The sequence below is a fragment of the Felis catus genome, chromosome C1, assembly GCF_018350175.1.
Source record: "Felis catus isolate Fca126 chromosome C1, F.catus_Fca126_mat1.0, whole genome shotgun sequence".
In the NCBI taxonomy this organism is placed as follows: domain Eukaryota; kingdom Metazoa; phylum Chordata; class Mammalia; order Carnivora; family Felidae; genus Felis; species Felis catus.
Window position 1 is genome coordinate 103,849,544 of NC_058375.1, and position 13,530 is coordinate 103,863,073.

General features: G+C 48.7%; 1 protein-coding gene across 1 annotated transcript; it reads left to right on the plus strand.

Annotated features, from left to right (window-relative positions):
• The first annotated feature begins 3,247 nt into the window (after positions 1 to 3,247).
• Positions 3,248 to 13,231, plus strand: GJA8 (gap junction protein alpha 8). The gene is made up of 2 exons (XM_019837741.3): positions 3,248 to 3,352; positions 8,289 to 13,231. Exon 2 carries the CDS (start codon positions 8,300 to 8,302, stop codon positions 9,620 to 9,622), a length of 1,323 nt encoding a protein of 440 aa, XP_019693300.1. The 5' UTR covers positions 3,248 to 3,352; positions 8,289 to 8,299; the 3' UTR covers positions 9,623 to 13,231.
• The last annotated feature ends 299 nt before the right edge of the window (positions 13,232 to 13,530 follow it).

Here is a 13,530-nt window from a genome sequence, read left to right on the forward strand (position 1 = left end):
AGACTCATTCTCCCTGGCACACCCTAGCAGCTGGAAGAGGTTCTGTGTCTCCTCGTTGTAGTCACTGGGATCAGCTGAGAACGGGCCCCTCAGGCCCCATCCATCTGCCTGCCCTTTTACCCACCATAGGGCCCCCCTGGTTCTCCCTAGAGTCTTGCTGCTTGGTGAGTCTATGCCCCCTACGTGGAGACATCCAGAGCCATGGAAAGTGCCTGGGCCTCAGAGCTGCACTGAGACCTCAGGATGTCATTTCCACCCTGAACTTTGGTCCCCCCATCTGTAAAATGAGGGAACAGAGGCCAATGATCTCTCCTGCTCTTTTCCAGTTCGGACATTTTCCCTTTGGAAGGGGAGCATACATGACTGTAGTCAAGGCGCACTTAGAAACAAACCAACCCATGACCCTGGGGTGGCAGGACACAGTCGGTCAGACTCAGAGGGGAGGAGATCACAGTGAACGTAACTAACAAGTGGAAAGGTATTCACAGCATTGCACGGGTTACATCAACGGCTACCACCGTTGTAAAAAAATCCTTTTCACAGAACGGGAAAGGCAGTCATTATCATCTCTTGTCCACAGATGAGAAAACTGAGCCCCAGAGAGGCTGAGCAAACTGCTCACAAACAAAAAGTGAAAGGGCCACACCCAGAGCCAGAGCTTCCCACTGAAAATCCCATGATCATCCCACACGTAACTGTGTCACTGTTTCCAAAATGTACCCCTGGTAGAAGAATGCCACCATTACATTACCCAACATGTGAATGATCTAATAATCCATTCCTTACTACAGAACATAACAGTAGAATTTGCATTTGAATGTAGTTATGTCCCACGTTCTAGAGATTTATTTAACACCCAATAAAACAACAAAGCCACCACAAGAAGTCTTCCCTCTGAAAGACCTGAGAAAATGACTCTAATTGCTGGTTAGGAATAGACAGTCATCATGGGGTACCTCAGTGGCTCAGTTGGTTAAGCGTCCAACTTCGGCTCAGGTCATGATCTCATGGTTCGTGGGTTCGAACCCTGCATCGGACTCTGTGCTGACAGCTCAGAGCCGGGAGCCTGCTTTGGATTCTGTGTCTCCTTCTCTCTCTGCCCCTCCCCCACTCCTGCTCTGTCTCTCTCTCTCTCAAAAATTAAATAAAAATTAAAAAAAAAAAAAAGGAATAGAGGGGCACCTGGGTGGCTCAGTCAGTTGAGTGTCCGACTCTGGCTTGGGTCATGATCTCACAGTTCGTGAGTTCAAGCCCCACGTCGGGCTCTGTGCTGACAGCTCAGAGCCTGAAGCCTGCTTCAGATTTTGTGTCTCCCTCTCTCTCTGCCCCTCCCCTGCTCACACGCTGTCTCTCTCTCAAAAATAAATAAAGATTAAAAATTTTTTTAAATAAAAAGGGAATAGACAATCATCTCTGAGTGACAGATGAGCCTGAGATGAGCCTCTCTCCCCATCTCCTTCAAAACGTTCCTCAAGACGTAAGGGGTTGAGTGTTTATGCTTTCAAAGACTGCAAACAGAAGAACTGAAAACAAAAATAATTCAAAAACAACTGACCACAAAAATGGGCACTATTGGTAGAGTGTCTTCAATGTCAATGGAGTAAATAAGCAAAGAAAGTGCTCAGTGACAAAGCTAGATTTGTCCAAACTCAAGACACTAGAGTCGGTGCAGAGTTATGAGGACATTCCTTGTTTTTCCAGACTCAAACACATCCTCTATGGCCATCTCTCCACACAGTGATGTCAGGAGATGGGGCTGCTCCACTATATGAGCCAAGTTAGCCAGGGATGCCATCAATGAGAGAAGTTCATTTGAAAAGTCTGTAGGTTCCAGAATATTCCAAGCTTCAGGAATCAACATTTGCCAAATGTTCTCAAAAGAAAGTCTGATTTGGTTTCCTTCCCTCTCTCTTCTGACTCATTGATATTGAGGAATAGCCACGGGCCATTTGTCTTTAAGGAATTCTCTAGAAGGCTCTGTCCCAGTTAAAGTAGTCCTTCAAATTTGAAGTCCGAAAGGAATCAGAATTCTAAAGGGAAGGAGGCTGTGGACTAGTGAACATTTTAATATGATTGGAATTTGAGACTCCTATGGCCTTGGTACTATCCCCCTTCAAACTGCCACCATCAAAACGCAATTTTCCCATGACACCAGAAAGGACAGGAAATAGGGGTAGAGAAGAGGCAAGTGCTTAGATTATTTTTTTCTGGCTTACCCTAAAATTGCCTTCCATTTAGTAATCATACCTTGTAGATTTCCTGAAACCATCCCAGTTTCGACTATTTTTGCTCCATCATTTCCACACATAAACTTGTAAAATAAAATGCCCCAGCTTGGGGTTTGGAAACTGTGGTCAAAACAACCATTTTTCAATGGTCAGTCCCAGACAACGGGAAGAGGGTGGGCCTCAGGGAGACAGAGAGCATGCGTTCTTGACCTCCAAGCTAGCTTTCCAAACATCATTCTTCAGTAGGCCACATTGGTATTTCATTCCAGAGCTTCCTGGGGAGCTAAGCCATCATAGCCCCATTTCACAGATGGAGGCACTAGTGTCTAAAACTGTTAGCTGACGCTGCCTAATCCCCTTGACTCTGCAGTTTCTCAAAAGTATTTGTAATTATGAGGAAACCAAGGAGGGAAGTGTTACTATATTGATAAATGGCACCAGAATTCTTTGGAGTGTTAAGGCTCCTTCCAAAGAAAGACACTCTCTGCTCCAAGTTATGAGACCCAAGACTAACCCCCCAAGACAAGAGGATAGATCATCCTTTGAAAAAGACCAAACACTCTTCTTCTGGGGTGACTTTGGCACAGTCTGACCGGGGGCAGAGGGATGAACACAGGTGAACATCGTCTGTCCCTACCTCCCTAGGATTCTCTAAGCTGAAGGTGGGGCTTGGGGAAAATCCCCCCAGGCTCAGGGCCTCTGGAGAGAAGCCAAGGGCTTTCTGCAACAGAGGGCCAGTCTGCTGCTAAAAGACACTTTCGGAGGCTGCAGAAGCCCATCTAAGCTTTCCCGCATCAGCTTTTCTCCACCCTCCTCCCCTCTGTGCCCAACACAGCTCTCCTATTCTCTCTCTCCCATTCTCTCTCTCCCATTGTTTTCCAAACATCCCTCCCTTCATAAAAGCTGTCTGGCTGGGAGCTTAAAATATTGCTGGACAGTAAAACCTACCCATCAGGACCAATCCAGTCATATCTGCTCAGTCGTGCAGCACAGTAGGGGCGGGATAGAGAAGTGGGAGGTGGGCTTTTAGGTGCCAAAGGAAGGAGGCCAAAGTTGCCATTTTGCTGCTGAGCGCCAAGAGAGAAAGAGAGCACATATTTCTCCGGGGGACCTTACTCCTATTGGCAAGTTTTCCTTGGGTGATGGTGGTTTGTAGCCTTCCCCCCTGCCACCCCAGCTTCCTTCCCAGCCTAATTAAGGGCCATATCCAGGCTTCTCCAAAAGGAAAAACGTTGTCACTAAGGTTCGGTCTTGGGTTGGGATGGCTGGATTTAGAGTCCAGTTCTGAAAACCCTCTTGGAATTGGCCTAAGAGTTGGCAGAGGTTTGGAAGGGAAAGGAATGTAGGAGTGGGGGAGAGGGAGGGGAGTGGAGATGTCCAAATTCTAACTAAAACTTGACTTTTTAAGGTCTTCTCATTTTTCAGAATGAATTAACATGCCTCCAGGAATCCCGAGGGACCTAAACCGAGTATCTGGTGTTTATGAAAGAGTTTTGCACTTTTTCACTTGAACTCTGTGATAGGAGTAATGGTAGTGACTACTGAGTGCTGTGGGTGTAGAGGAGGCTTCATGCTCTGTGTTTTCATGTTGGAGCATTTAATGGGGCACAAGAACAGGTCTAGCTAAGGACCCTAAAAGTCTTCCTGGGAGCAGACTCTGTTGGCTCCCTAGGAGAGCTGCTCTTTAAAGTAGCTGCTCTAGAGACATGAATGGAGGCATATTTACACTCCCTTACAATTCAGAGTGGTCAGTGGCCATCTAATCCTTCAGGGAACTGGTTAACACAGATGTAAGTGTGTTTTTCTGCCCCTTTAAAGCCAAGAGAAGGTTATGTTATACTGGAAATCGCCCTGGGCTTGAAGCGGGAAAACCAGGGCTCCCATCTCTGCTCTGCCCTCACTAGCTGAGACCCTTTAGACTTATTTAACTTCCTAGTCTACCTTCCTATCTGGTAAGGGGGGGGGGGGGAGGGGGTTAATAATGCCTGGTTCTCTTTTTCTCAAATAGTCATTCTGTGGATCTGTGAGTTCTGGTCCAAGATGAACTTTTCAGCAGCCTGTAGTAATAATGCAGTAAACAATGTAGCACATTTTTTCACCAACTTAAATGTGTTCAGTCTAAAGGCCTATTATTCTGAAATTGTGTCTTTTCTAGTTTTGCGGTGTGAAAATTCCCCTTTTGTGGAATGATGGTGAAAACAGACTGTAGTCATAATTAGTGATTTAATAAGTTTCCTATTTTTATGTCCTTGCTTGGTACAATTAGGAGCTGGTAGCCCTATGTTGGTCACTCTATTTTGTTGTTGTTACTGTACTAGTCTGTGAAATCCAAGGCTGAGAACCACGGGCCTCGTTCACAGGTTGTCATAAGGGCTGAAATAAGATATGGAAAAGTGTATCAGTTATAAATAGACAAGGGAGACCCAAACATAAGATGTCATTTTTATCATTACTTAAAACCATAATCCTCTGGTGGGTGTTCTGGTGGATGTCCTGGGGGTGGAGGCTTGAACTCCATCGGTTTATTTTCCATCTGTAAGAGATCTGTTCCTCTTTGAAGAAGAGCAGAAAAATATTCTTTCTTTGGTTTAGATTACTCCCTGCTCCAGTGGAATAGCTTGTTCAGATATACTCCGATCTGACTTCCTTTGAGTATAATTTTCATGTGCAGAAGTCAGGAACCTTTCCCTTAGCACCTCTAAAGCTTCTCTTCTTATTTTTTTTAAATGTTTATTTCAGAGAGAGAGAGAAAGCAGGGGAGGGGGAGAGAGAGCGAATCCCAGCCAGGCTCCACACAGTGAGCACAGAGCCCAGTGCAGAGCTCGATCCCATGAACTGTGAGATCACGACCTGAGCGGAAATCAAGAGTCAGACGCTCAACTGACTGAGCCACCCAGGCGCCCTAAAGCTTCTCTTCTTAAAAGCATAGTTGGCCTGTTTCAATAGGATGGAATTGGAAAGATTTCATCCTAAATTAGTTTCTCTCTTTCCATTATTATGAGAAACCTTGTCATGAGACATGAAACACACATACACACACATATGCTCAATCCCAGCATTGCAGCATGGAATGTGGAAGGACACAGCCCTGTTTGGCTTTACTTTGGAAATTACTGATGGGGTGCTCAGGAGGGTCTCTTGTTTCATGAACATATATCACATCATTCACATGTCAAGAATCTTTTCTAGATTCCAGGTTATTTATATCTTTGATCTTATACAAAACAGTGCCTCAAAAGAGCTAGTTTGGGATTAATTTACTATCCTTTTTTGGTAGTTAGCATTTCTCTGCAAGTTCCCAGCCTCCCCATTGCTAACTGCAGCAAAGAAGACTGGAGTTCTCCAGACTTTAAGTAATATCAGTATTCCACACACTCAGAGATTGAGAAGTTCAGATTTGAAATGATTACTATTGGTCCCATGCACTGGTGTTTATGGAGGGCCCACTCTGTGAAAGTCTTTGTTTTGTGTCATGATGGCTCACAGAAGATGAAAACAAAATGGTCCCTGCCCTCCAAGAGCTTTTGATTCTCAAAGGAAGAAACAAGACTGATAGACGTACGGTTCCGGGAGTGTGTGCTCGCTGCACACATTCATCGTGGCACACGAGTGAAATACACACGGAAATCCCAAAGGACTGATACAGTACAGTACAAGGAAGAGTGTCAAAAGCAAGCTGACATATCAATGGGGATAAGACATTAGCAACACGAGATTTAGAGTATGTTAAAGCCAGACTTGATCCTGTGGGAGTAAATTACATAAATTGTTGTTTTAACATGAATGTTAGACTGACTCATGTTGTAAGAAACTTGGATTTTCCCGGCTCTGCCACCACTAGGATTTATGCTTGGGCTGCCTGTTCGTGATGCTTCCCATCTTTTCCCCAAAGGTGATGGAAATGGCTGCCACTCGTTACAGGGCAAGGACTAGATTTAACAGTACTTTGAGGAGTGTCAACTGCAGAAGTATAAGTAGGCACATGTGATTAGGATTCCGCACATCTGGTTCTGAGTAGAGGACCCTCTCCCACTCTCGGCACCCCCATGCCTACAAGGAACTCTTTCCAATGCTGGAGTCATGATTAGGGAGCCCCGGATGCTCTCACCTTCCCAGGAGGAGAGAAGCTGCTGTTGGATGCCCTACCTAATTGGGAGTTTCTGGGGTTCCAAAAGGAGCAACAAAAAGCAGACGGTGGTTGTACATAACCTGAGGGCATGGGCTGGGCATTACTCATGCCAGTCGTCATTGTCTGCCACCAAGGACTGTCTGGCCAGGCTCCAAACCACAGGTCGGAAGGAGGCTTGAAGATGCCACTTTGTTTATCCTCTCCTGGCGATGAAAATTACACCCAAACTATCACTTTTCATTACCCATCGAGTGGTTAACAAATATCACTGTCATTAAAATCACCACTGTCAGTGGTGGGTATATTCCTTTGCCCCCATAGGCTTCTAATCCTGTAGGGTAGGGCGAGGCGGAAAGAAGCCCTGAGCAGCAACTCGGGCAAGGGCTCTTGTCCTGGTCTGAGAGCAGTGATGAGGAAAACACTGCAACTCTAGAGATGTGCAAGCTGGAGGAATATCTGCCACAGGTTGAGGTAGAAGGGTTTTTTTTTTTCTTTTTTTAAGTTTTTTTATTTATGTGTTTATTTAAGTAGTCTCTATGGCCAACGTGGGGTTCGAACCCATGAGTCCAAGATCAAGAGTTCCACGCTCCCCGGACTGTGCCAGCCAGACGCCCCAAAATGGAAGTTCTGATCGTAGTCCTTCATAGGTTAGCCCAGGGTTGCAGTGGATGAATGCCCCAGTTTGCACACATCACCCTGTCAGTTCGATCCCATGTGCATTAGTCGTTGCTGCTGCTAGGGGCATTATATGCTATCATGTTTAATGGCATTTTTTTCCAACAAATTTTTAGTTGTATTAAAATAGCCGCATGGTACAGACCCTAAAACCTTTTTTACTCAGTGGGACACTAAAAGCGTCTCCGTGGACCTTCCTCACCCCGTAACATGATTCCTCCCTGAAGCCCTCTCCCCATCCTTTGGATGTAAAAGGGTTATACCAATAATATAAAAAAATATTGCTCTCAATTTGTGAAGCTATTAAGAATGGTTTCCAAATCTCAACCCAGAGACAGAAGAAACATAAATTGTGAGTACAGGAGTTGCGTAGTTTTGATCGAAAGCAATGTTATCTCCACAGAGTGGTGGAAAGAAGTCAGGCTTTGGGACCAGGAGGACAAAACTCCTGCTACTTAGCTGTCTGATCTTAGTTTATTTAACCTCTCTGATCTTCTGTTTTCTCATCAAACCAGACGGGTTAAATACCTTTTGAGTTTTCACTACGTGCTGGGCCCTGTGGCAGGCACTGAGCACGTAGCAGTAAATAAAACAGGCGTGGTCCTTATCCTCGTGGAGATTAGAGTCCAGCATAATCAAATTAAATGGAATAATGTAATGTCAAAAGTCTGCCGCAAAGGAGACGTTCAAAAAGTGTTCCTTTCCTTCCACTTCAAACGCCCGATCATGACACATCCCCACACGGTGAAAAGTAAGGTGGCTGCAGACCATCTCACACATCCTAGAATTGTGTTGGGGGCCCGCACCCCCGTGGGGTGGGGTATTCTTTAAGGGTTATGCGTCTTGAAGCTTAGTTCAAGCTTGTGGTCTCGATTTAAATCCATGAAACCATGGGGTTTCTATCTATGGTCAACCGCGAACCCTTATTTGGGGTGGAACTCGAGGAATTCCATACCTATTGCCTCCCGTACCCTTGCAGACCACCGCTTGCTTGCACAGTGACTGAGAACAGGTGTTAGCGTTTCAACCCATTTTACAGATGAGGAAGCTAGTGGAAGCAGATCCTTCAGGCCGCTTCCCCCACCCCCACCCCCACCCCCGCCTCACCGTCTGCGCCAAGAGCGCTGCATGGGCGCGGCTCACGCGCGGACTGTGGCAGTTAACTCAGAAAGGAGAGGGACCCCGAGGGTTGGCACAGACAGCCTCGCTCGGGGGTGCCCCGCGGCCGCTCAGCTCTTGCCTTCTGCCTCCTCCAGGTGGGTGAGACATGGGCGACTGGAGTTTCCTGGGGAACATCTTGGAGGAGGTGAACGAGCACTCCACGGTCATCGGCAGGGTCTGGCTCACGGTGCTCTTCATCTTCCGGATCCTCATCCTGGGCACGGCGGCCGAGTTCGTGTGGGGGGACGAGCAGTCCGACTTCGTGTGCAACACCCAGCAGCCAGGCTGCGAGAACGTGTGCTACGACGAGGCCTTCCCCATCTCGCACATCCGCCTGTGGGTGCTGCAGATCATCTTCGTGTCCACGCCGTCGCTCGTGTACGTGGGCCACGCCGTGCACCACGTGCGCATGCAGGAGAAGCGCAAGGAGCGCGAGGCCGACGAGCTGTGCCAGCAGGGGGCGGCCGAGGGCGGTGACAGGGCGCCCCTAGCCGCCGACCAGGGCAGCGTCAAGAAGGGCAGCAACAGCAGCAAAGGCACCAAGAAGTTCCGGCTGGAGGGGACCCTGCTGAGGACCTACATCTGCCACATCATCTTCAAGACCCTCTTCGAGGTGGGCTTCGTCGTGGGCCACTACTTCCTCTACGGGTTCCGGATCCTGCCCCTCTACCGCTGCAGCAGGTGGCCCTGCCCCAACGTGGTGGACTGCTTCGTGTCGCGGCCCACGGAGAAGACCATCTTCATCCTGTTCATGCTGTCTGTGGCCTCCGTGTCCCTCTTCCTCAACATTCTGGAGATGAGCCACCTGGGCCTGAAGAGAATCCGGTCGGCCTTCAAGAGGCCCGTGGAGCAGCCCCTGGGGGAGATCCCCGAGAAGTCCCTGCACTCCATCGCCGTCTCCTCCATCCAGAAAGCCAAGGGCTACCAGCTGCTGGAAGAAGAGAAAATCGTGTCCCACTATTTCCCTCTGACCGAGGTCGGGATGGTGGAGACCAGCCCCCTCTCTGCCAAGCCTTTCGCGCAGTTCGAGGAGAAGATGGGCCCCGGGCCCCTGGGGGACCTATCCCGGGCTTACCAAGAGACACTGCCTTCCTACGCTCAGGTGGGAGCCCAGGAGGGAGAGTCGGGAGAGCAGCCCGTGGAGGAGGGGGCGGAACCGGAGGTGGGAGACAAGAGGCAGGAAGCCGAGAGAGTGAGCACGGAAGGGCAGGAGACCCTGGCAGTGCTGGAGGGGGAGAAAGTGGAGACTCCCGAGGTCGGGAAGGAGGGTGAGAAGGACGAGCTGCAGGCTGAGAAGGTAGCCAAGCAAGGGCTGCCCGTGGAGAAGTCGCCTTCACTGTGTCCCGACCCGAGCAGGGATGACACCAGACCACTGAGCAGGCTGAGCAAGACCAGCAGCCGCGCCAGGTCCGACGATCTAACCGTGTGAAGTGTTGCCGAAGAAAGAGAGAGAAGAAAACCCCTGAGCTGACCTAGGGCAAGATGAAACGTAAAGGATGCCACCATGATTGGAGTCTTCTGTCCCTCCCCTCCCACCCACCCCTGGTTGGACAGGTACTGCAGGGGTACGGTACTTTGCTGTTCAACTAGGAAACCAGCTCTCCCATATAAAAGGGCCACCAAGATAAACCCACTGTCCCCTCAAAGTTCCCAGTCTCAAATGACTGCCCTGCCCCTCTACCCCAGCTGCAGTGGGGAACTCTGCTTTCGCCCCCGTTTCTCCATCGGAATCCTTCCGATCAGAACTGTGGATGCCTCACAGCTGTTTACCAGCCATGACTCAAGCCTGCTGGCTCAGCCAGACTTTATCACCCCAGCGCTTCCCTAGCGGACGCCGTGTGACCAAGTATCAGGGGGCCCAAACTCAAATGCCTACAGGATGCAGGCAGGTGCTTTAAATCGGTGGGGTGGGCCTTTTCTAATGCCATGAGACGTCTAGGGGTGTGAAGATTGGCGGGGGAGGGCAGAGGGCAGCTGTCGCTCAGTGCCAGGCACTGATTACCGGGCAGTGTTACCACAGAAATTTCAGAGTTTTCCACAGAATCCAGAAGCCCAAACTTCTCGGTGAAATGTCCAACCTCTTTAATATTGCCAGCTAAAATTTAAACATGCCATGTGGGCCAAGCAAAATGTGTGCCAGCCAGATTTAACCCATGGGGCACCAATGTGCAAGGTGAGCCTACACTAGTGAGCCCGGCTTTCCCGTGGAATTGGTCATGTTACTTATGGTCTTAACTTGTGTCTAGGGTGCCCAAATCTCATTTCACCAATTTGGAGTGTCCGGGTAAAGTCATCAGCCCAGGAGATACCCAGTATTCTCACTGACCTCTCTCTCAGGTCACCGTAGCTCCTGGTTTCTGATGCGATTATACCCCTTGAATTGGTGGGAATTCTGTCCGGGGCACCATCAGGGAAAGAGGGCAGGGCCCCAGACCCTCTCCCTGAGCTGAAAAGGCCTGGAGGTCTGGTCGCAGTCTTCTTCCCTGAAGAAAGAACTTGCCCTTCTTTCTTCTCCTCTGCCAATATCAGTGCTCACCCTGAGAGCCACCCCTCCTTCCTATCAGGGGCTGGAGGTAAGCCCAGTTCTGAGCCAGCAGATAAACTGTCTGCTGGCCCGTCTTGAGGAGAGTCAGCTCTCAGGCCTTGCCCAGACATAAGATGTGCACAAGGAGGACCATCACGGCGGTACGAGGGAGAGCCTCTTACCAAGTGGGAGCTCAAACAGCCAGAATCTCAAAGTCTGGTCCCAGGCCAGGCCTCCTCCCTAGAAGGGACACAGAGGCTTAAAGGGAACAAGAAGAATCTCAAAGTTCTCCTACCCTTGACCCTTACAACCAACACTCCTCAAACATGCAGTCCAGTTTGGGAAACCCTCAAGTACAAGTACATATTTCCCACAGGAAGCAATTTCACCTAGAGCCAATCAATTCCCAGAGCTGAGGGACAAAGCGATAACCAGGATGGTTTATCTGAACCAAAGCTATGCTTCAAGGGATAGAAACCAAAATGACACGGCAGAGATCTGGACATGGGACCACCAGGGAACCCGAAAGAAGTACCCAGAAAACTGCCTTAATTCTGTCTTCCCCCAGCCAGCCCCATCCTGGAGTAAGGAGTTCCCTTTTGCTGCCCCTCTGATTATCCCCTTCCTTTTAAGAGGATTTTCCAGAGCAGAGAGAGCCTCCTCCCAAACTATTCCTCCCCTCCCATTCCGTGGTGTCCCATTCTAAAACAAAGTGGTCTAGAAATTAAATTCGTTCTAAGGTATGGTTGTTTGATAAATACTCCGGGGAACTTTTACATTTTCAAAGAGACAGCTTAAAATATATTTTACCTAGGTTAATCCACAGTGACACACTTTCAGTGAAAGAATGTATCAGGCAGTGGATAGTTGAATAGAAGAGGTGTATTTATCTCAGAGACATGTGACTTTCTGGCTACTGCTTGACTCTTCCCCTGGCAATCAACACCGCTCCACCCAGAACTTCCCTATGGTGAGACAAGTCACACGCCCCGGGGCCTGGGAACAGACACTGCGCCACTGCGCTCACCCCAATGGCTGCACAATTGCTCCTACAGTTTTGCTCCTGCACACTCATTTTAAGAAGATATAAACTCAGAGCCTGAGAACAGCTTGATCATCACCAGAACGGAGTGTCTATCTCCACAAGGACCTCATCCGAAAAAGAGAATTCACCCTGCTCTAAGTGAAAACTGCTGGTGCAGGGGTGAAGGCTGCAGGCCTCCTTGTCTTGGCATGAGCCTGTGAGTGAGTGTATTTCCCGGGAGGAAGCAGGATCCTGCCTCACTGTCTGTACCGACCCCGCCACCAGGGAAGTTGCCATTTTCCCTCTTAGTCTCCCCAATAAAAGAGGAAGACTATTTGGGGGCAGAAATAGACACAGACATCAAGGGACCAGGATTTTTTTTTTTTTTTTCTATTTCTGCCATTTAGTAGCTGTGCTGTTGTCATCCCTTAACCTCTGTGTCTCTTGGTTTTCTGTCTACAAACTAGAGATGGTATTTGCCACCAACCTACCTCCAGGGGTATCGTTAAGGATTAACGAGTTGGCCGCCAAGCCTGGAGCCCCCCCCCCCCCCCCCGCCCCTGCCCAGTGTCACCACTCCCTGAAAGATTCCTCTAGCAGCAGGGAGACTGGGAAGGAAGGGAGATGGGTGGTTTCCATCCCCCCCTCTCAACCTGCTTTGCATTTACCTAGTGAGAGTTTTTCCAATGTGGAATAGACACTCTGGAGATCAGTTTTCTCAGAGAAGGCTCAAAACAGAATCTGGACCCCCATATGTTTAGTAGGAACCTGAGGCTCTTTGACCTTGAGAAACGACTGGGGACAGATTGGCAATTACTTTCATCCTCTGGAAGAGGTCCCAGGTTCCATTTGCAGGCAGCTCTGTGTCCGTGGAGGCCCTTAACGTTGTACAGCTGGATCCCTCAGTATCTGTTTGGAGGCAAATAATTATGACCGACTCAGGATTATAATCCCCCCCTGGGCTCCAGTAGGTCCAGCTTTAAATCCTACTCTGGGTCCTTCCCTTGTTAGACTAAAATCCTTAGGGCATGTAGACCTACTGATAAAAAGAATCAGTGAACAGCTGGATATCCAAAGTACATCCTGCTCCAGAGGAAAAGGGCCAATCACTTAACAGCAGCTATAACACCTCCTCCATCAGGGGAGATCTGTGACAGGGAGGGACAGAGTAACTCAAAGTTCAGTTCGGAAATTTCAAACCTGGGTCTGTAATTCCTAGGCCTAGCATTTGGGGCATCATAAAAAGGCCTATCTGCTTTTCATGGTGACACTGCAACTTGCCACACAGGTGACATCTCCCACACAGAATCAGACAAATACTCCTGAGGGTCACTGTGACCTGGGGATAAGATTTACCCACAAAGAACAATGAAGGTCAAGTCAGAAGTGTTGGCTGCCCCAGGACCCCAAGATGTCACTTACCTGCTCCATATGACAATTTTCCCTCGGTCACCTGGGGGGGGAGGGGGTAACAAATTTTACCCCTCCTTCACAAGATAGAACAAGTGAATTGATACCCAGGAAACACCATGAGCATATTAGAAGAAATACGTGGGTGTTTTTTTTTTTTTTATTCACTAATTTGGAAATCAAGGAAAGGGAAGACGGCCTTGTCCAAATTTGTCAGAAGTCCTTATTGTAAAATGCATAGTGAAGCAAGGACAGTCACCACTTTCAAATCCGGCATAGATTGTTGACTAAGATCCCAACAAAAAGTCAGCTAATAAGTAAAGTGAAGGAAGTAAATGGGGGGGGGGGGTGGGGGGTGGGGAGGGGATGGGCAATGTTT